We start from the raw sequence: 24,393 nt of genomic DNA, 5'->3' as shown, positions 1-24,393 counted from the left end.
TTCTCTAATAAACCAGTGAAAGTGTGCTAGAGAGCTACGTTTAACATGTTAAAGACATGAGATGTACGTCAGCTGTGTGAAGGTGTCGTGTGACAGACGGCTCTCAGATGGTGTGGAAGATGTTCAGTGACTCTGCTGTCCTGACTTCAGTACTTCATTCCACCACTGTGGGACCAGAACAGAACAGAGTGATGATGGAGATGAGAGACCACAGGGTCCTCTGAGGGACAGGGCGGCCAAACGTCCAGAGGTAGAGGAGGAGTAAGGTTTGACCATGGCTCCTAAGGAGGAAGGACCAGTTCCCTTCACTTCCCCGTAGACCAGTGTTGGGAATAACATAGCCTCAAAAAGGGGGGCACCAATATATTGGGAATAACATAGCCTGACACGGGTTATCAGCAATATGTTGGGAACGTAAAGGAGCGTGTTTGGGTTATCAGCATCTAAGAAACTAAATTCTTGACATCAATAGAATTATTAATGTCAGTAACAATTCTTAATGATTATTAATAATAACGGGGCACCACCCTGCGAACAGGGACCAATAACCAAACGATAAACTAAGTCTCATAATTAGTGTTCACTCACAATGACAACAGTCTGAGTACTATTACACATTCAGAGTGAAAGTGAAGGTTTGAGTTCGAGCACAGACCACATATACAGCTATTATCACAATACACATGCACAAAGTAATCACAGACAGCTGCTCTTTAAAATATAACAGAGTTTATTACGTTCTAATACTAATGATCAAGTCAACTAATATCTAAACTAACAACAACTATACATTTATGAGCACGCTATCTAAAATCAACAGACGATTGAAAAGGTGTGTGTGTGTGTGCGTGTGTGTGTGTGTGTGTGTGTGGCGGCGCGAGGGAACAGCTGAGCGACGTATGACGTAGTTGGGACGTGGTGACGTCTCTCATGCGCCAGACTCAAAATGGCGGATAGCCAACAGGAGACCCGGCGTCAAGTGCCGGTAGCCGTTTAGCACGTAGCTACATTAGCTCAAAGCTATGTGTGTGTGTGTGTGGATTAGGGAAAGGAACAAAATGAAATAAAACAAGAGATTAAGATCCTTCGCTCCGCGCGGGAGTACGGAAGATTGCTCTCTCAGCCAGGGGAGCAAGAACCGCGACTCTTTGTCTCAGCCGGCGGTTCTGACCTCCTGAACTGATGAGAAGCAACTTCGACCTCATGAGGCAGCTAGCTCAACACAGATCACGGTAGCATGAAATACACTAGCTTCTCCACAACCCCAACGATCTCAGCGACCGTTAGTGTCGGCGATTATTAAGCATACACCACGTTATAAAGATGAACAGTACTTTAACCACACAAACAAGATAAAATAAACACAAATTAAGTCTCTCTAACTCTGCCCAGACTCTATTTCGCCTTACCGTACGGTACAATCGTGTTGATTGAGGGGTTCTTCTGAGCTTCGGTGGGCTCGGGCCGCGGGAGGTGTTCTCTCGGTAGGAGAGAATCGCTGTCGTCTGGATAAGGGATTTTCTCGTCCTTATGGCCAGAGCAAACGAGGCGCTTGGTGGAGAGTGGAGAGTGGAATCTCTCTCTCTCTCTCTCTCTCTCTCTCTCTCTCTCTCTCTCTCTCTCTCTCTCTCTCTCTCGCTTTGAGGTGGGGGTTGCAGGTAGTTTTGTAGAACGGTGGCTGAACCACAGGGGTCCTGGGGTGTCTTGGCTCTCGGCCAATTAGATTGCAGCGCTGCTTTCAGGTAACTTCAGGGAAGCATAGTTTTTTGGGGGAGCAGGGTCGTCTTACCGGAGGTCCCGCCTCGGCATCCCTGCTCTCGTCCAATGAGAGCAGTGTTGCATTTGGGGGGAGGAAACTCACACGCGCGAGCGTCTCGTTACAGATCAAACGTGACTGTTGTGAAGTGGAGCTTCTCGTGAGGACAAACAATTTACAACAGTGACAATATTAAAATACATATTGTCGAGTTTTTAAAGTGTTTTGTTTGTAATATGTATAATAAGCATCGTTTAGTATCACTACTGAGAATTTAACAAACATAAAAACATGACGTAGATATGTTTGCAGTTTTCAAGGTGTATATTTAAATTGCATCGCTTACACACATGAAGATAAAGTTGTGAACACCGGCTGAATATCTATTATCAGAATCATTATAACTGTGTTATAACTGCTGCTGTGTAAAGGGAATACTGCTGCTAACAAGAACCTGATGTGTTTAAAGTGTTTAAACCAAATGTTATTGACCTTTTGTTCATATAGCAGTACTTTAAATTAAAAGTGCGCAATACACTACTTCTGAATTCATTATTGAACTTTGTGCATGACTGCGATTAATCGCGATTAAAATTTTTTATCGTTGCCCAGCACTAATGTTGAGTAAATGTCAGTGTTTCTATCAGTTCACAGCAGCAGAGAGAAAAGTCTCCTGAACCCAGCTGTGTGTCCATGAAGAGTGATCGCTCTAAAGGTGGTCTGATTAACTTCAAAGATGGACGCCGTTCTTATGACCCAGAGTAAGTAATTAAAACAGATGAAACAGATGACTAACTGTTACACAGATACAAAATTGGTCGTCTATCATTTACAGTCTTTGATCTATCATTATGATCTCATTTCTCATTGTGATTATGAAATGACGCAATATCTTTAACTAATTGTTGTAGGTTTTACATCAGACAGGAAGTAGTATTCTGGCTATAATCCTAACTCTAGTTGCAGAGGTCTGGAGACTAGAAAGACTCTGAGGAGGAAGTCTCCCCAATGGTGCTGTGGACAAAACCAAACACAGACCCTTTGTTTCAGTGATGTGACAGATCAACAGTATTAAGTCTTGGTACATCTGACTAACAACACAATGGTAGAATAGAAACTACACCAAATATGAAAAGTATCACATCACATGTGATTCTAGTTGTAGTTGTATCTAGAGGTGGAAGGTATAGAAGGTATATAAAGTAAACCGGTATGAATTTGACCTACGATATCATTTTTGACTTTACCGTGCTGCCAATAAAATAACTTTTACTGTCCAATGAAAGCAGAGATAAGAATCTGTTTAGCATCTGATTTTCATTGTGATCAATCATGACAGAACACTCTTTAACTGATTGTTGTATTTGTGTTAATGGTACAAACACAATGTGAGCTGATTCTTCATGATTCCTCCACAGAGAGGACCAGGAGAGCTCAGAGGTTCCCAGAGGTCAGTCTGCCCAGCAGCATCAAACACACCTGGACTCCATATTTATGGTCTGTACATGTACAACTACTTTTACATCTATTGTGTTCACAATCATCTCCATGCTGCACTTTGTAGACCAGTGGATTGTCAGTCTGTCCAACATGGATCTGATGTTTGGTTCCATGGTTTTAGTTGGTGTCATTCATAGAATGTTCTGTTCCAGCTGCTGGAGGAGAACATCGTCACTTTTGTGAAGAACGAGCTGAAGAAGATCCAGAAGGTTGTGAGTTCAGATTACCCAGAATGCTTAGAGAGTCAGAGGGAGGATGAGGAGGTGCTGGACGGTGAGGATGAAGAGCAGAGGAGGAGCAGCAGAGAGGCGTTTGAGAAGATCACACTGCACCTCCTGAGGAGAATGAAGCAGGAGGAGCTGGCTGACTGTCTGCAGAGCAGTAAGAGGATTTCTCTAAAGATTTAACATGCTGGATAAATGGGACGTTTACTAATGTCTCAAGAGATGGACCAACATGTATTCATAGACTCATTGATCTTCTTTGTTGTGTGTTCATTCAGGACTTCTTGCTGCAGTTTGTCAGCGTGAACTCAAATCTAACCTGAAGAAGAAGTTCCAGTGTGTGTTTGAGGGGATCGCTAAAGCAGGAAACCCAACCCTTCTGAATCAGATGTACACAGAGCTCTACTTCACAGAGGGAGGGTCTGCAGAGGTCAATGATGAACATGAGGTCAGATTGGGAAAACAGTCCTAACACAGAAGTTCACTCTGGACTGGGCTGAAGGCAAAGACCACCAGGACATACAGTTCACATTTCCATTCACTTTCAGAGAGCTGAATGTGCTGAAAGAGAAACAGTACAGCTTGGTGGAACTTGTTCATCACTTCTTCAGTGAAACCAAAGAAGCAGGAATCTGCAGGTTTGAAGAGTTCCTGGTTCTGTTCATCTTTGACGGTCTGGATGAGTGTCGACTTCCTCTGGACTTCCACAACAATGAGATCCTGACTGATGTTACAGAGTCCACCTCAGTGGATGTGCTGCTGACAAACCTCTTCAGGGGGAAACTGCTTCCCTCTGCTCGCCTCTGGATAACCACACGACCTGCAGCAGCCAATCAGATCCCTCCTGAGTGTGTTGGCATGGTGACAGAGGTCAGAGGGTTCACTGACCCACAGAAGGAGTACTTCAGGAAGAGATTCAGAGATGAGGAGCAGGCCAGCAGGATCATCTCCCACATCAAGACCTCACGAAGCCTCCACATCATGTGCCACATCCCAGTCTTCTGCTGGATCACTGCTACAGTTCTGGAGGAGATGTTGAAGACCAGAGAGGGAGGAGAGCTGCCCAAGACCCTGACTGAGATGTACATCCACTTCCTGGTGGTTCAGTCCAAACTGAAGAAGCTCAAGTATGATGGAGGAGCTGAGACAGATCCACACTGTAGTCCAGAGAGCAGGAAGATGACTGAGTCTCTGGGAAAACTGGCTTTTGATCAGCTGCAGAAAGGCCACCTGATCTTCTATGAATCTGACCTGACAGAGTGTGGCATCGATATCAGAGCAGCCTCAGTGTACTCAGGAGTGTTCACACAGATCTTTAGAGAGGAGAGAGGACTGTACCAGGACAAGGTCTTCTGCTTCGTCCATCTGAGTGTTCAGGAGTTTCTGGCTGCTCTTCATGTCCATCTGACCGTCATCAACTCTGGAGTCAATCTGCTGTCAGAAGAACAAACAACCTCCCCAAGGTCTGAAGTCTTTAGTCTCTACCAGAGTGCTGTGGACAAGGCCTTACAGAGTCCAAATGGACACCTGGACTTGTTCCTCCACTTCCTCCTGGGTCTTTCACTGCAGACCAATCAGACTCTCCTACGAGGTCTGCTGACACAGACAGGAAGTAGCTCACAGACCAATCAGGAAACAGTCCAGTACATCAAGAAGAAGATCAGTGAGAATGTGTCTCCAGAGAAAAGCATCAATCTGTTCCACTGTCTGAATGAACTGAATGATCGTTCTCTAGTGAATGAGATCCAATGGTCCCTGAGATCAGGACGTCTCTCCACAGATAAACTGTCTCCTGCTCAGTGGTCAGCTCTGGTCTTCATCTTACTGTCATCAGGAAAAGATCTGGACGTGTTTGACCTGAAGAAATACTCTGCTTCAGAGGAGGCTCTTCTGAGGCTGCTGCCAGTGGTCAAAGCCTCCAACAAAGCTCTGTAAGTACAGAGAGAGTTGGATTCATAGATCATAACTTAAATATGCTGTTATCTTTTTTACCTATTGCTTATTATTTCTATATCATTGTGTCATCAGACTGAGTGACTGTAACCTCTCAGAGAGAAGCTGTGAAGCTCTGTGCTCAGTTCTCAGCTCCCAGTCCTCTAGTCTGAGAGAACTGGACCTGAGTAACAACAACCTGAAGGATTCAGGAGTGAAGCTGCTCTCTGATGGACTGGAGACTCCACACTCAAAACTGGAAACTCTCAGGTCAGGATTCATCAACATGTTCCATTGATGACGACCTTAATCCTGATTTTGGATAAACTCTTAACCTCCATAAGATTGTGTCTGTGCTTGCATGGTTTTCAACCAATTGTGTTTATTTTCTTTCTATTATTTAAAAAATATCAATTAAACATTTTTTATAGTCTTTTTTTTTTTTCTCACTCTGTTATCAAGTAAAATATCAGAGAGGAATCAAAGAGTTATCAGTAATGTTGTCAGATTGTTGATAGACATTAGGGAATGTTTGGTTGTGACTAGAAAACAATCAGTAACAATGTTAATGTAACCCCACAGTAGCCGACAGTATCTCAGTACTGCAGCAACCTTCCAGCCCTCACAGTTCCCTCACATTATATGACATGTGTGTTGTTTTGTGTGTTTGCAGCATCTCAGGCTGTCTGATCACAGAGGAAGGCTCTGCTTCTCTGGCCTCAGCTCTGACCTCCAACCCCTCCCATCTGAGAGAGCTGGACCTGAGCTACAATCATCCAGGAGACTCAGGAGTGAAGCTGCTGTCTGCTGGACTGGAGGATCCACACTGGAGACTGGAAACTCTCAGGTATGAAGAGGCCTGCTGCAGCTACAGCTCAGTGAAGAACCAACAGCTGATTGTGGACATGGTGTGTCAGAGCCCAAAGAGGTTTATTGAGGACTGGACCAAAGTTCTAGGGGGACACAGGCAGTGCTCTGTGGCTGCAGACGGACTTGAACTGTAATATTTTCACCCCCAGATTACAGATAATAGAAACCAGTGTTGACTGTTGCTAGGAGACGGGATGAGAACACCTTTGTACATCCAACCATCCCCCCCGACCTCCTCCATCAGAGGGTTTGTGGCGCTGTAGTGATTTCAGGCTAATTCCTCCTTTACTTCTGAGAGACAACAGTCATTATTACACAAACACAAGAGGTCGCTTGTCAGGACCAAAACATCCAACAATCAATACTTCTATATTGACAACGGATCAGCTGACTCTGTGTGATGGTGAAGCGTCGTGTGGTGGTGATGAACCCACAGAGAACTGTCTCCATCTCTGCAGCTCTACACAGCTTTTTAGCCTCTTTTAGCTCCTAGTTTTGGTCCTGCAGCACATTTCCTGTTTGGTTGAGTCTCAGTGTTTCCAGCAGCAGCTGTTTTCATCCAACAAGCTGTGATGAAGACACTGTTCACTGCCTGCTCAGCAGCAAACAGCAGACAGACTCAGTTAGAGACGAGGTGGTGAACATAGTGGAGCATTTAGCAGCTAAAGAGACAGATGTTTCCCTCAGGAGGTGCTGGAGACCAAACACAGAGCTACAAGAGAGAGAGGAGTGGACTTCCATTCATCAGGAGACACAAACACAAAGACTCCAGGGCCCCGTTCCTCGTATGAAGGAGGATATTAGTTAGATTAGCGTTTTATAGGGAGAGAGTTCTTCCACATCGCCAAGATCCGTCATCACATCATGATGACTTCCTATACGAGCGCTATCCATTCTGCCCACAAGGAGTCATTTATTTACAGACCTTCTGGAGCATACATTGAACACCACACGCTGCAGCCGAGCATTGATGTCTCACACACTGGATGCAGCCTTGAGCTGTTCTGCGAGTGGTACATTGTTGTTCAGTGTCGGCGATGCGGAGAACATCGGGAAAGCCGCTGCATGCCGTGCTGTTGGTAAAGTTTATTTGGCGCTTAATAAACTTATGGATGTGTTCATTACATCACCATGGCACATATTGTACTGACTCAGCATTCTGAGTAATGTGTGTGTGTTAGTGTTTACTTGCTCCCATGTCCTCTTGATGGCTGCGTTGCATACATGAGGGTTAAAGCACTCATAATGATATGACAGTGTTATTAGTACACCAGCATATCATTACTGTAGAACATGATGAAGGTGGACTCATGATAAGAATAGAGAGAATCACACTATTTATCTTCACTGCTTCAGTTGATTGAATGTCTGATGATGAATAATACACACACACACACACTGATCCGCCCACACACAGATTCACACACACATATTCAAACTGCTAGTTCTATATGGTAATCTACACATACATGTATATACACATATATAGTACATGATACATGAGGGCATACAGTACATATATCCTCATATTAATGAGTATCCGTTAGATACTCTTTGGGCTTGTTTTTATCTTATTCTGAAAGAGTTGAGATCATTATTGTCGCTATAGATCTCATTGGATGATGCATCCATTAAGCCTACTGCCAGCAGCACATTTAAAGACATATAATCTGATTGATTGGGGTGATGAGGCATTAAAATGAGCCGATACATTTACAACACTTACGCATTTAACTTGTCTGTGATATTCTGCGTGCTTCTTGTCTAGCCCTCGCAGCGGTGGAGGTGTTATATTTAGCCGTGATTATGGTCTTGAATTCCTCATATGCGTTCATGATCATCTCCTGCTCGTCAGCGGAGTAAAAAGAGGCTCTTTCTTTGACTTTATTTAACATTGTACTGTTAGAAAATCATGGTTTCGGTGATCGACGCTTCCCCCTTTTGACGTAGGACGGGCACGCGCAATTATCCTGATCCTGATCGTCTGGTTCCAATTAACGAGACTGTTTGAGAGGATCAGCCTTGGAGAAACCCAGATAGCCTGACTTCAATCATCTCGTTAATTTCAGCTGCTAATAGGACATTTGATCGACTTAGCTGAATCACGTACGAGGAACGGGGCCCTGGTGAGTCATCATGTTGATGTGTAACTGCTGGATGTGGAAGCAGCTGTTGATATCATGTTTATATAGTTTACACACCAGAACGTTACCCCCAGAAAGAACAGCACATAACATAACATACCTGCTAACTATACAAACAATCAGACACAAAACAATAAAGACACAAGAAATCAAAACAAACATGAATCATCACCCTCCATATTGACCCTGCAATAACAATTAAATATGAATGAATATTGTGAGCGGCTAACTACACAGACAGTCAGACTCAGCAACAAACCATGTAAAAGATATTTTTTAAATTATATTAAATTATACCTTTTTTTCTGACATCCCGGCCTTCTGCCTCTTCTGGACCTTTAACGATACCGATGTTGGAGCGTCTGCTGTAATTCTCCATTGAGTCGCCTTCTGTTTCAGCTCTTGTCTTTTTCAATGTGACTGATGCAAGTTTTTAAGTCCTCGATGTCGTCTTGGTTGCAGCTGACTCTTTGTTGTGCTGCAGTGGTTTGGTGTTTACCTCTTATATTATAATATATATAATAGATAATAATGAATATCAGCGCCATATTCATGCTTCAGTAGAAGCATCAAGCCGTGATATTCAGTCTGGTTTACTGGCTGATTGCGTCCATGAGCGACTGAAGGGAGACTTGACTTTGGTCGCCATACTTTGTGTTTAGATGTCAGAGATTTCACAGGTAATCAGCTACTTGTTCACTAGTTTAAAGGTCGTACATCCGTTGGTTTGAACTTTTAGAGGTTCTGTTAACAAAGTGACTCCGCCCATGCAGTGCGACTCACGCACGTGCGACCACGACCCGGAACCGACACAACTACTTTATAAGCTGATAAGATGTCACAAGTGTTCACAGCTTGTTTTCACTGAACCACGAGTGGAAATGAATTGATGCAGGTTTAAACATGTGATTCACTGACTGACTGTAGAGGAAACTGAGTGTGAAATGGATGATGATGGTCAATATAATACTGATAATAATACATCATGAATAAGTGAACATGTCGTCATGGGCCAATCAGAAGAAGCTCCAGTGAAGTCAAAGAATATGAGCTGATGAATAATAAGTGCTCCATGTGAACATGAATAACAAAGCTCTGTGTGTGAGAGCGATGTAATGTCCATGTCTCCATGCTGCTCTGACCCCCCTCCTCCTTTCAGGGTGGAGCCTGCTGGAGTCCGATGGTCCAGACCAGGTCTGAGGAAGTGTAAGTGTGCTTTGAGTTTGATTCATGAAACAAAGCATCTTCAAACTGTGACATCACTCATTCACATCTCTGATGTCATCATCAAACAGATGATAGATTAATAACTGCAGCTGTATTGTGTCTTGTTCTCTCCATCAGATTCCTGTGAACTCACACTCGACACAAACACAGTACACAGAAACCTCAAACTGTCTGACAACAACAGGAAGGTGACATATGTGGAGGAGGATCAGTCATATCCTGATCATCCAGACAGGTTTGATGTCTGGCCTCAGCTGCTGTGTAGAACTGGTCTGACTGGTCACTGTTACTGGGAGGTCGAGTGGAGAGGAGTAGTTCATATATCAGTGAGTTACAGAGGAATCAGAAGGAGAGGAAAGAGTGATGACTGTTGGTTTGGAAGGAATGATCAGTCCTGGAGTCTGTTGTGCTCTGATGTTGGTTACTCTGTCCTTCACAATGAGACAGAAACATCCATCACCTCCTCCTCCTCCTCCTCCTCCTCCTCCTCTGGTAGAGTAGCAGTGTATGTGGACTGTCCTGCTGGCTCTCTGTCCTTCTACAGAGTCTCATCTGACACACTGATCCACCTCCACACCTTCAACACCACATTCACTCAACCTCTTTATCCTGGCTTTGGCTTTGGGTTCTACTCTGGTCCTGGTTCCTCTGTGTTCTGTGTAGGAGGGAGAGTCTCCTCCTGCTAGAGGAACCTTCTCTCTGCTGACCAGATAGTTCAGTGTGTACAGGATCACACACAGCTGGTGTGAGTTAGGAGAATGTGGGTAGCAGTTTATCCTAAGGGTGGTGTTTGTAGTGTTCTCTCTCCAGCATGGCTAGAGGTTGATGAAACAATACTCTGAACAGAGTGATGTCACTTCAACAAGCTTCCTCTCATTCTTGAAGGTAGTACATCTTATGTGTCCAAACAGAACATCATGTATTCCTTGTCCCCGGAGAGAACAAGTCTCACTATATCACAACCCTCTCTGATCTCTAGATGAACAGAGATGTGTTATTAGCAATACTATATATGAAGTGAAATAAACACGTCTCCTGATTCTAACCTCAGAGTGTCCATGAGTCTTTTCTTCTTCTACTATCAATGTGCTGCTTTCAGTGATATTTGATCAACAATCTCCTGATTTCTCCAGAAGTCACAAAGTACCTGCTGAACAGCTGCATCCAGATCAATGTTCTTCTCTTGTGATGAAGACCTTCATCATCTGGAGTTTGTGAATGCTCAGATAACTGGGATGTGGTAAAAAATCACAACATTTATCTGAAGTCTTTCTCTCCAGACTGCATGAGGAGGAGGCAGAGAGAAGTTATTATATCAGCAATGCAAGCAAAGCTTTATCGATGTATTATCAACATCCACTAAATCACACGGCTCCTTACACTGTGTGTACGGGTTTCACCTCCAATTATCTTGAGTATCCAGAGCTCCTGAAGGCAGCAACATCTCTCAGCTCATTAGGTGTTGATATATATGATCCTGTTGAGCAGGGAATCTAGGCAACGGGAGCAGCAAGGGGGGGGGGGGGCAGCTGGTGACTCAAACAGGAAGTCCTCTGTAGCGTAGGCTGTCTCATTTCGGAGACCGCACGGTCCGGCCTTCGTGGTCCTCAAAGGACGCGGCTCACGTAGACCGTGAAGGCCGGGTCCTCTGAAGGATGCAGCCGCTGAAATGAGACACAGCTACAGTCAGTCATGTGATAGGAGTGAACAGCGTACTGAATATTGGCTGTTAGTACTTAAGCACCAGCTCTGTTCGGGTGTAAACCGTCTCTGGCGTAGAGGCTGGGACGATTCCAAAACAAGTTAAAGTTATCGACTAAACCCACGTTGTGAGCCCTGCAAGCGGACTGGAGCCAGGTGTTGAGTGTCAAACGAACGGACCCGCGGCTAAGAGTCTGAATGGGGCCAGATAAGAAACTCTAGAAGATGGTTAAAGTCCTTTTTGTCAGTTCAGGGTGTTGTCTGGCTGTGTGGTTAGTTCCAACGTGCACCATGAGTCTGTTGAGGGTTGCAGGAGGGAAGAGCGGGCAAATGGATGGTAACTGAGGGCCGAGGTGAAGGGGCAACGAATGCTGTATTGGTGGCCTGGTTTGCGGTGCTTCAGTCAGGGCGGCAGTTGGCTTGGACCGGGAAGTGGGGCTTGACCCACTGGGTGCCTTCTCTGCCGACAAACAATGGACACCACCGGACCGTCGCAACACTGCCTCTTTGAGAAGCTTTCTCCTGGAGGAAGAGGATGAGGACTGGGACCGCTTGTCAAGCAGAGCAGAGGGACCACAGGCAGCGTGAGCGTCTCCAGCAGCCACAGGTGAGGAGGAGGATACTGCAGAAGAAGACACCGAAGCAAGATCACCTGTGGGCCGGACCGCGTCACCAAGAAGTGGTCACAAGGCACGTTTATTTGTATCGCACATTTCAACAACGAGGTAATTCAAAGTGCTTCACATAAAACCATTAAAAGCATCAAAAGAAAAGGAGATTTAAAAACAATGAAGAACATTGATTGAAACACTAGAAAGCAGTGTAAGAAATAAAATACAGTAGTAAAGTAAAATGTAGAAATGTATTAATATCCTTGAATGTGGTTGAATTGAAGGCAGCAAACAGAAAAGTCTTCAGTCCTGATTTAAAGGTGAGGGTCTCAGCAGACCTGCAGGGTCTCGGCAGACCTGCAGCTTTCTGGACTTTGTTCCAGATGTGTGGAGCAGAGGGACGTGCTGTCAGGATGAAAAGTAAAAAACAAATAATGTACAAAGTTGTACAAAATGTTGTACACTGTGTGTACAACATATTCAGTCTTGCTGATTAAAGTGCAGTGAAGAAGCACAGTGGGGAGCAAACAGCACCTCTGCCTCAAGGAAGGGGGCGCAAGAGAGCCCACGAGTTCATGCTTGTAGTTCCGTTACTCTTCTTCTTCACTTGTCTTCGTCTTCACTTCTCTTCTTCGACACTTCTCTTCTTCTTCACTTCTCTTCTTCTACACTTCTCTTCTTCTACACTTCTCTTCTTCTACACTTCTCTTCTTCTTCACTTCTCTTCTTCTACACTTCTCTTCTTCTACACTTCTCTTCTTCTACACTTCTCTTCTTCTTCACTTCTCTTCTTCTACACTTCTCTTCTTCTTCACTTCTCTTCTTCTTCACTTCTCTTCTTCTACACTTCTCTTCTTCTACACTTCTCTTCTTCTACACTTCTCTTCTTCTTCACTTCTCTTCTTCTACACTTCTCTTCTTCTACACTTCTCTTCTTCTTCACTTCTCTTCTTCTACACTTCTCTTCTTCTTCACTTCTCTTCTTCTACACTTCTCTTCTTCTACACTTCTCTTCTTCTTCTTATATTTTGCTTTGACCGCAAAAATAGAAGATTATCTATCTAAGGTTAAACAAATCTCAAAGAACAGGAACTCTGACCAAATCAACAGTAATTCATCGTCGGACAGGTAAAGTAACCTTTGTGTGTTTGTTGTTCTCTTTATACATCCGGGTTGTTACACAGATTATCGCGGGTGGCGCTCGCGAGCGTTCTGCTTCTGAAACGCTGTGTGTGTGTGTGTGTGTGTGTGTGTGTGTGTGTGTGTGTGTGTGTGTGTGTGTGTGTGTGTAATCATTGTGTTTTCAGAACAGTTCAGTAAACTCTACCAGGTCGACTTCATCATCTCAGACCTGACGCTTGTGTCCTGACTTCACAGCTGTTCATTGTTACACTTTGTTTCTTCAGGATGCAGCAGATGTGTTCGTGGTTCACTTTGTTAAACTGCTTTGAGCCGACAATGAGCTGGAAGATCATTTCCACTTGAGCATGAATCATTTCAAGTACTAATAATCACAAATACTGTCTTTGTGTCATAATGTGAGTTCAGCTTCTGAATGTGTTTTTACTTCAGAAGCCAAACGATAAAAACCAAAGCTGTCAACAATATGTCATTTCTTTAGATCAGACTCCGACATCGAGCTGGCAGCAGAAGCAGAGACATCAGACTCTGCAGGATTCACTGTTGACCTACAACAATACTTCCTGCTCTTACTCTGAGTCACAATACGCCATTCATCCCCACGTTATTATTAGGTGTAATGGTTTCATGTTGTAATGTAATATCTTTCTATCTTATCAACAGCTGCTGCCTCACTGTGTTTCACTGAGAGAGTTACAGGTGTTTGAAAGTGAGAGAAAGAAGGTTGATGAGCGGTTTGGTTCTCCTGCTGCTCTACAGAGACGGTATCCAGGCCACCCATAGAAGGTCTTCTTTCCCATCAATGGCTGACCTTCAATGCTCAAACTCATCTTAGGTGACATCTTCAAATGTCTTGGTTTGTCCGACCGAGAGTCCAGAAGCCAAAGATATTCACTAGAGTCAAACTTACTCACCTGCCTTTCACTTTTCACAGGTCAAATACAAGAAAGTCTTGTTGGAGTCCTGATCCAGAACCTTGATCCTTTCTGTCCAGCTCTTCAAGAGAAGTCCTTTGGCTGCAAGCATTCCAAACTTCCACCAGTTTTCTGTACATTTAAAAGCTGCCACAGAGCATCTGAATCATAATCCACCTCCATCTTTCTGTCATACACTAAAGAAATGCATCCTACAATCAGAGGATCGGCAGTTCCATCCCCGGCTCCACTAGTCGCATGTCGATGTGTCCTTGAGCAAGACACTTAACCCCACAATATCTCCTGTAGCTGTGCCTACGGTGTATGGTTTGGATACAAGCGTCTGCTAAATGACTGTAATGCAATGTAATATTAATATATAGATATAAATAAAGTGTACGGAACATAGTTAGTATACATTAGATGCCTTTCTCCAGAGACTTTCTATGATGCTGAAGATGTTTCTTCCCAACAGCACATATATGGTTCTTTACAATGTAGACGGCATTTTCATTCATGACATCAAATAACATTTGAGGGAGCAGCAGCTTAATTAAAGACTTGACTGAAGAGCATTCTGGTATCCTCCCTGGTTAAGTGCCCCCCCCCCCCCCCTTAATATGTAAAGGAACACACATGCTTCCCCTCTATGCCCTGTACAGTAGGATACACTGGACCATCCTTAATGAAAGGAAAGGAGATAATACTGTCCCACAATTCCTTTAAGATAAGACAAGAAGTCCTGTAAGACTCCCGAGGTGGTGAAATGTGCAGTGTGACAGCAGCAAGGGGGATGATGCAATAACAAGAAGCATCAGGTAACAAAGCCTGACAGGTCAATAATAAATCATTCATTAGTAGAAACGCTAGTTAAATTCACATCATTGCACAGAGGAAACATTGATGTGAAACACTTCAGTTGATATTGCACATGAGTGAATTGTCTGTTTGGATCTGTACTGGGATCTGTGTTAATGGTAAAGTGTGACAGCAGGGAGTAAGAACTGCAGTATCTCTCCTCACACACCACAGGTGAAGCAGTCTGTCACTGCAGGAGCTGTTTCTATAGCCTGCATGTTCATTCAGCATGAACGCATGAGTGAGCTGCAACATGTATAATCCTACTTAGATTGGAAAAACAGTTCAACTGCTATTGATCAACTTAAAGTGGATGAGAACAAAGTCAAGCTACTCGATAATCCCAGAGAGATGGCGGCCTCTTGCTTCAACTTTAAAGTAATTTACATTTCAATATTGTGAGGCAACAGCCAACTCTTTCATAGACTCAGTCAGCCATTGTAAACTTATATCATCATCAGACAGGGACTCATGTGACTGCAGCATTCCTCATGTAATAATCATATGTAATGATTAATGTAACAATGAACGCAAATCAATGCGGTGGTTTGAATTTTCTGGACTTATCAACTCTGAACAATACATAAAACATTAAATGGCTCAGACAATTCATTAAAAACCCATCTTTATGGAATTTGATCCAAAATGATCTATTCTCCAAAATTAGAACTAGACTTTCTTTAATTGTGCAATTATAATATTAGTAAAAATCAGTCAAACTGTCAAACCTTCATAAGCAGATGTGGTTGTCTTGTTCTCCCTTGTATACTTCTACCTGCATCAATATTACATTTGGAATAATAAGGACATTGTGTCCGAAATATGTCTTTATTTTCTAAAAAATGATTAAGAAATGATATCATCCTTATTACTATCAACTATTTGACTCAAATGGAAGGCTGTAAAACTACTCATCTTTTGAGAAAATGTCAAATCGCCATAACATTTAGAGAAATGCAAATGTTCTTGTGTCTTTGTGCATCTTTATGTATTTTATATGATGTCTTTACTAAAGACGTTTTTTTTAAAGGAACCCTTTCTGCAGCACAGGAGCACTAGCCAATCACAGCACAAACAAGGGCGGGGCTACGTGGAACAATGGGCGGGACTCAACGCCAATTGGTGAAAGACCCAAACAGCCACATCCCATTGGTTCGGTAGGATTTCGTCACAGAGCATTTGTTTGAATGACGGAAGAGTGGAACGTGGTCGTTGTAAATGTGGCTTTTAATTGCTGTTTTAAAGAGTTACAAGTGTCGCTTGGTTGGCTACTAGTATGCTGAATATAGCAGAATAACTCATGAATGGTTTCTTTTCTAATGTGTGTCTGTGTGTTCACAACAGCTCGGCATCCGAAAATTGCCTGATTTTTAAATGTTCATCATTTAATTGAATTCATTGTCGGAATGTGATCTCACTGAAGCTCCATGAACTCTAACACATCCTGTTTCTCTCCTGCAGTGCGGTGAAACATGGACCAGGTGAGTCCCCATCAGCACCACACCATCACTGTGTTCATCAGAGAACGCAGCGCCTCTCATCACCTGTGGGGGTGCAGGAGCTGCAGACACCTGATCACTGGTTGGTTGTGACAGGAGGCTCACAAAGCTGTGTTCAGATTGAAGTGTGCTGCAGTAGAGGACATTTAGAAATGGACAGGGACAGCAGGACAACTCATTTTGTGCACTGCAGCAATAAGACCTATGTTTATCTGTGGACTAGCAGGCAGTTCCAGGTGACTTCAGAGCTCCGGTTTCTTCAGCGGGTCCACGTTGCTCTGTGCTGTTTGTGTGCTCATTGGTTGTGTGTGTGTTTCAGCAGGAGCAGGTCCAGTGGGAGGATGTGAATAAACTTCTGCAGCATCACGGGTTCAAGCCGGTGCATTTAGCAGATCCTGTAGAGAATAAGAATATTTCAGGTGAGAGTCAACGCTTCCAATGTCTACGGTTCTCTGATGTAATTAGGCTGTCACTGCTCCATTGTGCGGAGTATTCTCTAGCACGTTTGCCTCTAGACTTTACTTTTGCTCTGGTGGAATTACTCCGTCACATGACTCTCCATGTGTCCTCAGATCTGATTGTGCTGGACAAGAAGTCGGCCGGTGAGATCAGGACGACTCTGAGGACGATGCTCACAGACTCCGAGAGAAGACGGGCGCTAATCCAGGAGCTCATCAAGTCCAACAACACACTCAAGTAAGTCCTTGTACTAAGTATCAGTGTTTAGTTGTATTCTTCTCAATTCCCACAAACAGCTGGCCAAACGTGCAGAACTTGACATCACTTTGAATAAGTTTAATCTCGCTCTAGTATCCAAACAACTTCTTTATTGTCTCATCCAACAATCCGTCACAAAAGAGGGGAGGAGTCACAGAAATATAGAGCAATAGTCCTGTAATGTATGGAGCAGTTCAGATTGAAGTACAACGGTGTATACATGGCTGCAGTATATATTACTGTGGTGTAGTGTGTGTGTCTACTCAATAATGTATGTGCAGTGTGTGTGTCGACCACCTGTCCTCCTGTCATCTAATCTCATCAGCATCAGATGAGCATCACAGAGACACACCTGTCACTTTTCCTCCAGCTTACAACGAGAAGATTGTGCCGTTTCTTCGACAACCAAACATCTTTGAGATTCTGCAGGAAAGACAGCCTGACTTCAACCGGAACCATCCACTCAGGTATATGGCTAACATACTAACACAGGCAATTCAAATTAACAAAATATTGGTGGGGACAATTGTGTCTTTCCCAAACTTTGGTTGTGACTAGTCCCTATGGACCATATGCAAACCTACGCCCTTGGGGCTGACACACCTGACCCTGATCCTACTAATGAGATCTGGGCAGTATCTGAACCCTGGTCCTCCAGACCTGTGTTGTCAGTCTGTGCAGTCTTGATTTCCGAACCAGCTTCAACCCGGTACCGTCTTCTGCCTCGTGCCTGCTAATCTGCCTGCCCTCCTGTGTCGATCCACGGGACATCACCGTCGATCTGCCTGCAAACCTGTGTCGGACCAAGGCATCAACACAGTAATCATGCCTGCCTTCCGGTATCGGTCCACGGAGAACCACACCGTCGATCCTGCATGCTCTCCCGTATAAAATAAAGTATTTTCTTTTCCTCAATTTCTGTCTCGTGGTCTTGCTGTTGGGTCCTGTCCAGAACTCCCTTGACATAGATAGTCCTCACTTTAGATGAGGTCACAGAAAATACTTAACTATTGAATTATTCATGAATTGCAGTATTAATACGCGTTTTATATTAACATAGTCCCTAACTATTAGTGCATATCTAAATCATTATATGTATAAATGCATGAATAATGTACATCTTAATCATTTCTTAATCATTTACTTACACTTTGTAAATTATATTATTAATTATCTACAACTCCTTAATAATTGGTTTGTAATATATATAATACTTCATTTACAAATGGGGAATCTATCATTTATAAAATATGAAAACACAATCATGAAACACAAAATAGACAAGCTTATTAATCAAGTATAAAACATTTATAACTGTCTATGAACTGCATACTGCTTCATAGCATGTAGTTATTAAGTGTTACCACAATTTATTACAGTCTATAATGCTGAAATATGCCCACAATTTGCATATATATATATATATATATACTTCTGTTCCCTGATGAAGACATCATGTCTGACAGCAAATGCATGGTGGACTGCATGACAAATAAATGATGGAACACTTTTACACATTAGATTCTACTAAAAAGGGAATTTTACTCCTCGTCTGTTAAACTAAACCAGCTGTTCTTCTATAGTAGAACAGGTAGAGTAAAGTGTGAATTATTCAGGCACAGGTTAATCCTTTTAGGATTATTACGTGTACAACTCATGTGCTGTTAATGTAAACTGGTATTTCAATTCTCTTCAATGCTGTGAGCTTTTTTATACTTAATACCTTGCCAGTGATAAAGTATGAGGAAGTATGTGTGCTCTGTTAACCCATGAACTGACTCAAGTGAAGGTACCTGTCCTCTATTTCATATATTAAGATACTGCAGATCTTATTCCGCTGTAGAGGTTATTCACTAAACTCACTCTGTGTTAATATGTATTTGTGCGCGTGTGCATTTAAGGCGTGTTCCAGGTTTGTGTATATTTCAGTTGTTCTATCCTGTGACCGCAGTGGTCTCATTCCACTCACTTTAGTCAGGTGACCTAATGGTGATGTCTTTAAAGCAACAGAATTGAGAATCTAAAGTAAATGAATCTAAATTGAATGTGCATTTATTCTGTTAATTAGCACTTGTGGCAGCTACTGCTCAGCAAAAGTTACACAATCTTGCTTTAAAACAATGTAAAAATATACATACATACAATACTATGACTTTCTTCATCATACTATAATATGACTTTTTGAATTAATCTAAGTCTGAGCCCTTTTATGTTGGACAGCATACTGGACGCTACAATGACTCACTATCACTATTGTTAACTGGTTAGCATGCTCATATCAGTAGATATCTCTGCAACATGAATACATAGACGTCTATGACATAACGTCAACACAGTAACCTCTTCATATGCTGTTGATGTTTTCTGTGACCTCATGTCTGTTGATAGATGAGTCAACGTGAATATCAGAATATCACTTTCTTTTGCAACAAGCTTGATCATTTATGTTTCCTGAAACAGAAGCAGCTCAACCAACACACTTTGTTTGTTGCTAATGGGAACAAACCACTCTAGATGTGAATGCTGACTTTAATCAAATCACATTTAAGGAAAATGAAAAGCGCTGCTGGTCTGAGTTCATTTTATAGTCCTGAGTGTTTTACACTTTTATGATCCTTTCTGCTGTATATCATGTTATCTGTGATACTTTTGATTCATCTCTTTAACACTGTTGGGAGTGAGTTGGAGGATATTAATTGTGATCATGATTTTGGCGTCCCTTAATTAAATGAACATATTGATGTTTATAAATGCATGCTCTGCTCATAGAAAACTGCTGCATATCACATCAGGGGCCACCAGGGGGAGATCCAGATGTTGATTTCATTCTGGGTAAAAAGGTTTGGTACAATTTATGATTCGTGCTTCCAAGAGAAGCTCTGTGAAGGACCCGTCTTATTTCAATGCAATATAACACACACACCTTCAACACGTGTGTTATGTGTCTCCAACACTTAATTATTGACTTGACATGACTGACTCGGTGTAGTGGTGAGTACTCTGTGTGACCTACGGTAACCTGACTGTTCTCCAGTCTCACTGAAGAAGGTACTGAAGGAATCATCTCCTCTGATGGTCTTGTCCATCACTGGATCCCATGTTCCAGGCAGTAGAGCTCCCAGCATGCATTGCTGATCTGGACACCAGTCTGACCCACGTGAACTGAGATACACTCACGCAGGACGACAACAAGGCAACGTGTAACACATCTGTGCAATGGACTGATGAGTGTGTTCATAGTTCAGTGACTGTGGTCACTTCATAGGTGAGATGCTCTAATGGGAACTTTACTGGCTGAACTGAAGACAGCAGGCTGTCCTATGAAGGCCTCAGACCCTAAACGCACCAAAACACTTTCTTTAGGAACGTGCACCACTATTTAATAAATATGTTAGGAGGGCCTCATGAGGACCCTGCATTGTCTTGATGAGTGTGGAGCAATAAGGGGGAGCTATTGGCAGTTATCCCAAAATGTCCAAGAAGAGAAAAATTGATGCAGAGGGAAGACAATTTAATGAAAGATGGGAAAGAGAATACATGTTTGTGCTTCAAGGAGAAAAAGCGGTGTGTCTTCTGTGTCGGTGATGAAGGAATACAATTTTAATCACAAGCAGCCCGTCACATTTGAAAGAATGAACCATGAAGTGTCCTCCACAAAGTGCCTGATTTTATATGTGATGTGTTGAACTTCACTCATTACCAGTGAACAGAGAGCAGCTGAGGCTGATGGATGCTGTTCAACCACTGAATGAAGTGACTCGTGTCACCTGTGTGAACTCTGTCTTCTTCATCAGCTGCTTCAGCTTCACGTGTTGGAGAACATCGCCATCATGTGGACAGACGGAGCAACAGCAGCTTCACAGGCTTCTTTTTACTTTTGCCAGAGAAGAAGACGAAGGCTTTGGTGATGACTTACAATCTGTTAGATTCAGCTCATTCACAGAGTTTCAGAGTTTATTAAACTGCTTTAGTTTTCTTTGAACATAGATGATAGAGATACATTTATCACAGTGATCTTCATCATTTCATCTCTCTGTGTGGACACATGAAAACTGATCATCTGCACATGTTTGAACACAGATGTGCACATGTGAGTTTAAAGTCCTTCTAATGACGCTCACGTTTGGTTTTGGTTGGTAAACGGTCACATGTTGTCTTTTCCTCGTCCAAGTACGATCCGACTGGACCCAAGTTCAACAACCCTTAAAGTACTTTGTTAAAGTAGTACTAGTACTACATGTATCTGTGCAGTCCAAGTACGTGTGTTTAGTTTCACGTATGTGTTCATATTTTATTCAGATTGTTTGATTAGGAGGATATTTTGTATCAAAATCCTTTTAACACAAAAGTAATCAAAATACTTAAATACAAAAATTAACAAAATTATTATGAAATGAAACGGGCTGCACGGTGGTGTAGTGGCTAGCACTATCACCTCACAGCAAGAGGGGCCCGGGTTCGATCCCCGATCCCGGGTGGTCCTTCTGTGTTGAGTTTCCATGTTCTCCCCGTTGCAGCGTGGGTTCCCTCCGGGTTCTCCGGCTTCCTCCCACAGTCCAAAGACATGCAGCTTAGGTTATTTGGAGACTCGAAATTGCCCGTAGGTGTGAATGTAAGCGTGAATGTTTGTCTGTCTCTACATGTGCCCTGCGATGAACTGGCGACCTGTCCAGGGTGTACCCTGCCTTCGCCCATTGTCAGCTGTTATCGGCTCCAGCGCCCCGCGACCCTGAACAGGATAAGCGGTTTGGATAATGAATGAATTATGAAATGAGAAAAATCCATATTTAGAAAATTAAATAAACTCATGAAATAAGAAAAACCCATAAATACAACATTCTTATTAATAAACAAAATCCTTAATTACATAATATTGTAAATTCATGAAGTATAAAATAAGCTCAACTCTAATGAAAAAGATAATTTCGTTAATTACAAAATCAAGCGAAACTCTCATGATTTAAGCAAAATACTTTATTATAGTTTTTTTTTAATTCCTTAATTACAAAATTAACTCAATTTATGAAGAACAAAAATTAGCTGAATTATTGTGAAAAAAGCAAAATCCTTAATTATAAAAAACATAATGACAATGTTCTGCTGAAATAAGCAAAAGCCTTAACTATAACACAATGTAAATTCCTTGATTGCAACATTATTTACATTCATGAAGTACAAAATAAGCAAAATTCTTATGAAATAAGTAATATCCTAAATTACTAAATTAACCAAAATGCATGTTTTAATTAAAACCCTCTAATTATAAAAAACAAGCAAAATCAATAATTACAATTGTCTTATGATGCAAGCAAAATCCTTAATTATAACAAATAAGCAAAATCCTTAATAACAACATTCTTACGAAATAAGAAAAGCCTTAATTATAAAAAAAATAAGAAAAGCCTTACCTCTTAAACACGACGCCCCCAAATTTGGGGGCTCTCGGGCTTAGAGGGGGCAGCAAATATCGTCCAAAAAAAGCTCATATTGAGAGCGAATATTGTGCATGTATACATTTTATATACCGGATTAAACAGCAACATATGGGCAACACTATCATATAAGTCACTTTTTACACACTCCAAACACAATTATACACTACTAATATCAGCAACTAGAAAATGTGCCATAATACCACGTATTTCTGGCCACGAATCGGCGATCTATGAACTGCGCTTCGATATTCCAACAACAAGCTAACGGCTACACGGCCGATCAATACATCCCAGAGCATGAGAATTCATCACAGAATCCATAAATACCTTCGGATTTTCTCTCCGTGAAACCAGTACAAAGCTGTGAGCCAACAACGCCAGCACAAGAGATCACTTCACCGGAAAAAATCATAGTCAGCAGCTCACCTTTATGAAGAATTAGGAAAAGAACGGCACAATTCTCCGGTTAGCGGCTAAAAACATTGTTGCTAAGTACATCCTGTCTGTTTCTCATCTGTTTCCTGTAGAATGGGGGTCAATCTAACTTGTGGGACCCGGGGGTGGGTGGTCAGACTTTTGGCGAATGGAATTTTACGTTCGGGGATGCGTGGCGCTTTTTGGATTTTGGATCAATCAACACCCGGCTTCAACTACCGCCTTCCTGAGACTCTGACGCGTCGAAGGCGGGCTCATTGACTGAAATCGACCGATGATAGGCTGAGCTAGACCCCCATACACACATAGCAACTAGAATTCAGACGAGAAAATCCCATGGATGAGAGCCAGAAACAGGCTCTGAGAGGACCCTGGCTCTCAAAATGATGCCAAACGGCTGTATTTGGATGTATTGAATAATATGAGTGATAAAAAAAGTGAAATATATAGTTATATAGTATATAAAAGTACAATGTAAGAGCTGCAACAGCTGGTTCCAAAATGACAACCTCGCGTGACCTCTCTACTAAAAGCCTCTATAACTTTCTTATTCTTCACTTTATCCCAGCCAAACTTGTTTGTGGGACTACTGACAGGTTGTGCTATGATTTGGGAGAGTTTTTAGGCTCTCAGCTGCATTATTTCAAAAACATAATATCAATAAAATTGCTTTTTTTTCAGGTGAACCTGAATATTTTCAATTTGAGCTGTGTAATATCTTCATGTACTATATTAACCAGCAACATATACACAATATTTAGCCATCTGAACAATCTCACAAGTGTTATCTGAATTATATCATCAAAAATTATTAAAATAGACCTTGTAGTTACAGAATTGCAGTCTCTTTAGTATGGCTATGCCATTTTCGAGCAGAGGCCTAAAAATAGGGCTACAGCTTAAGTTAATCATAAAAAAATAAGAAAATCCATAATTATAAAATGAAGTCAAATCATGAAGAACAACAATGAGCAAAATAGTAAAATGTCTGAATGACAAATAAGTGATGTTTTAGGGGCTGATCACAGCGGGACGTTGTTCATATTTGTATTATTATGATTATCTTTTAGCTCAATGTTGTCCTGCTGCCAAAATCTTGCTCACTACAATAAGTGAAGTCATGAAGTTCATTATATTTTTAAAGGACAAACAGCAACAGATTGTCAACATTGAGTATCGTTGTACAGAATGTAGAAGATAGAAGTCAATGTTTCATGTTTATTCTAATATCTCACATTAACATTGTTCCTCATAGTCTCTGCTTTCTGCTTGGACTCTGGTAAACCTGCTCTCAAGTCTACTTTTAAATGAAACTTTATATCTGTGAGGTGTTTTTAAAGATTCACCTCTTCAGCAGGAACCAATGGGCTTGGAGCTGAGAGCCACAGACAGGAAGTCAGAAGGTATGGAGAGACCAACACATTGTTGAG

General features: G+C 42.2%; 1 protein-coding gene across 1 annotated transcript; it reads left to right on the top strand.

The window, feature by feature from the left end:
* Positions 1-2,389: 2,389 nt before the first annotated feature.
* On the top strand, positions 2,390-10,676 carry LOC142952524 (protein NLRC3-like). The gene is given in 9 exon segments (XM_076094286.1): positions 2,390-2,517; positions 3,175-3,253; positions 3,409-3,637; positions 3,759-3,932; positions 3,935-5,411; positions 5,509-5,682; positions 6,086-6,259; positions 9,586-9,632; positions 9,771-10,676. Coding segments are annotated over 9 exon segments (2,991 nt in total). The 5' UTR covers positions 2,390-2,449; the 3' UTR covers positions 10,340-10,676.
* The last annotated feature ends 13,717 nt before the right edge of the window (positions 10,677-24,393 follow it).

The sequence above is a fragment of the Anarhichas minor genome, unplaced genomic scaffold (assembly GCF_050575085.1).
Source record: "Anarhichas minor isolate MPS153535 unplaced genomic scaffold, ASM5057508v1 ptg000018l, whole genome shotgun sequence".
In the NCBI taxonomy this organism is placed as follows: domain Eukaryota; kingdom Metazoa; phylum Chordata; class Actinopteri; order Perciformes; family Anarhichadidae; genus Anarhichas; species Anarhichas minor.
This window is presented reverse-complemented; position numbering and strand designations above follow the sequence as displayed.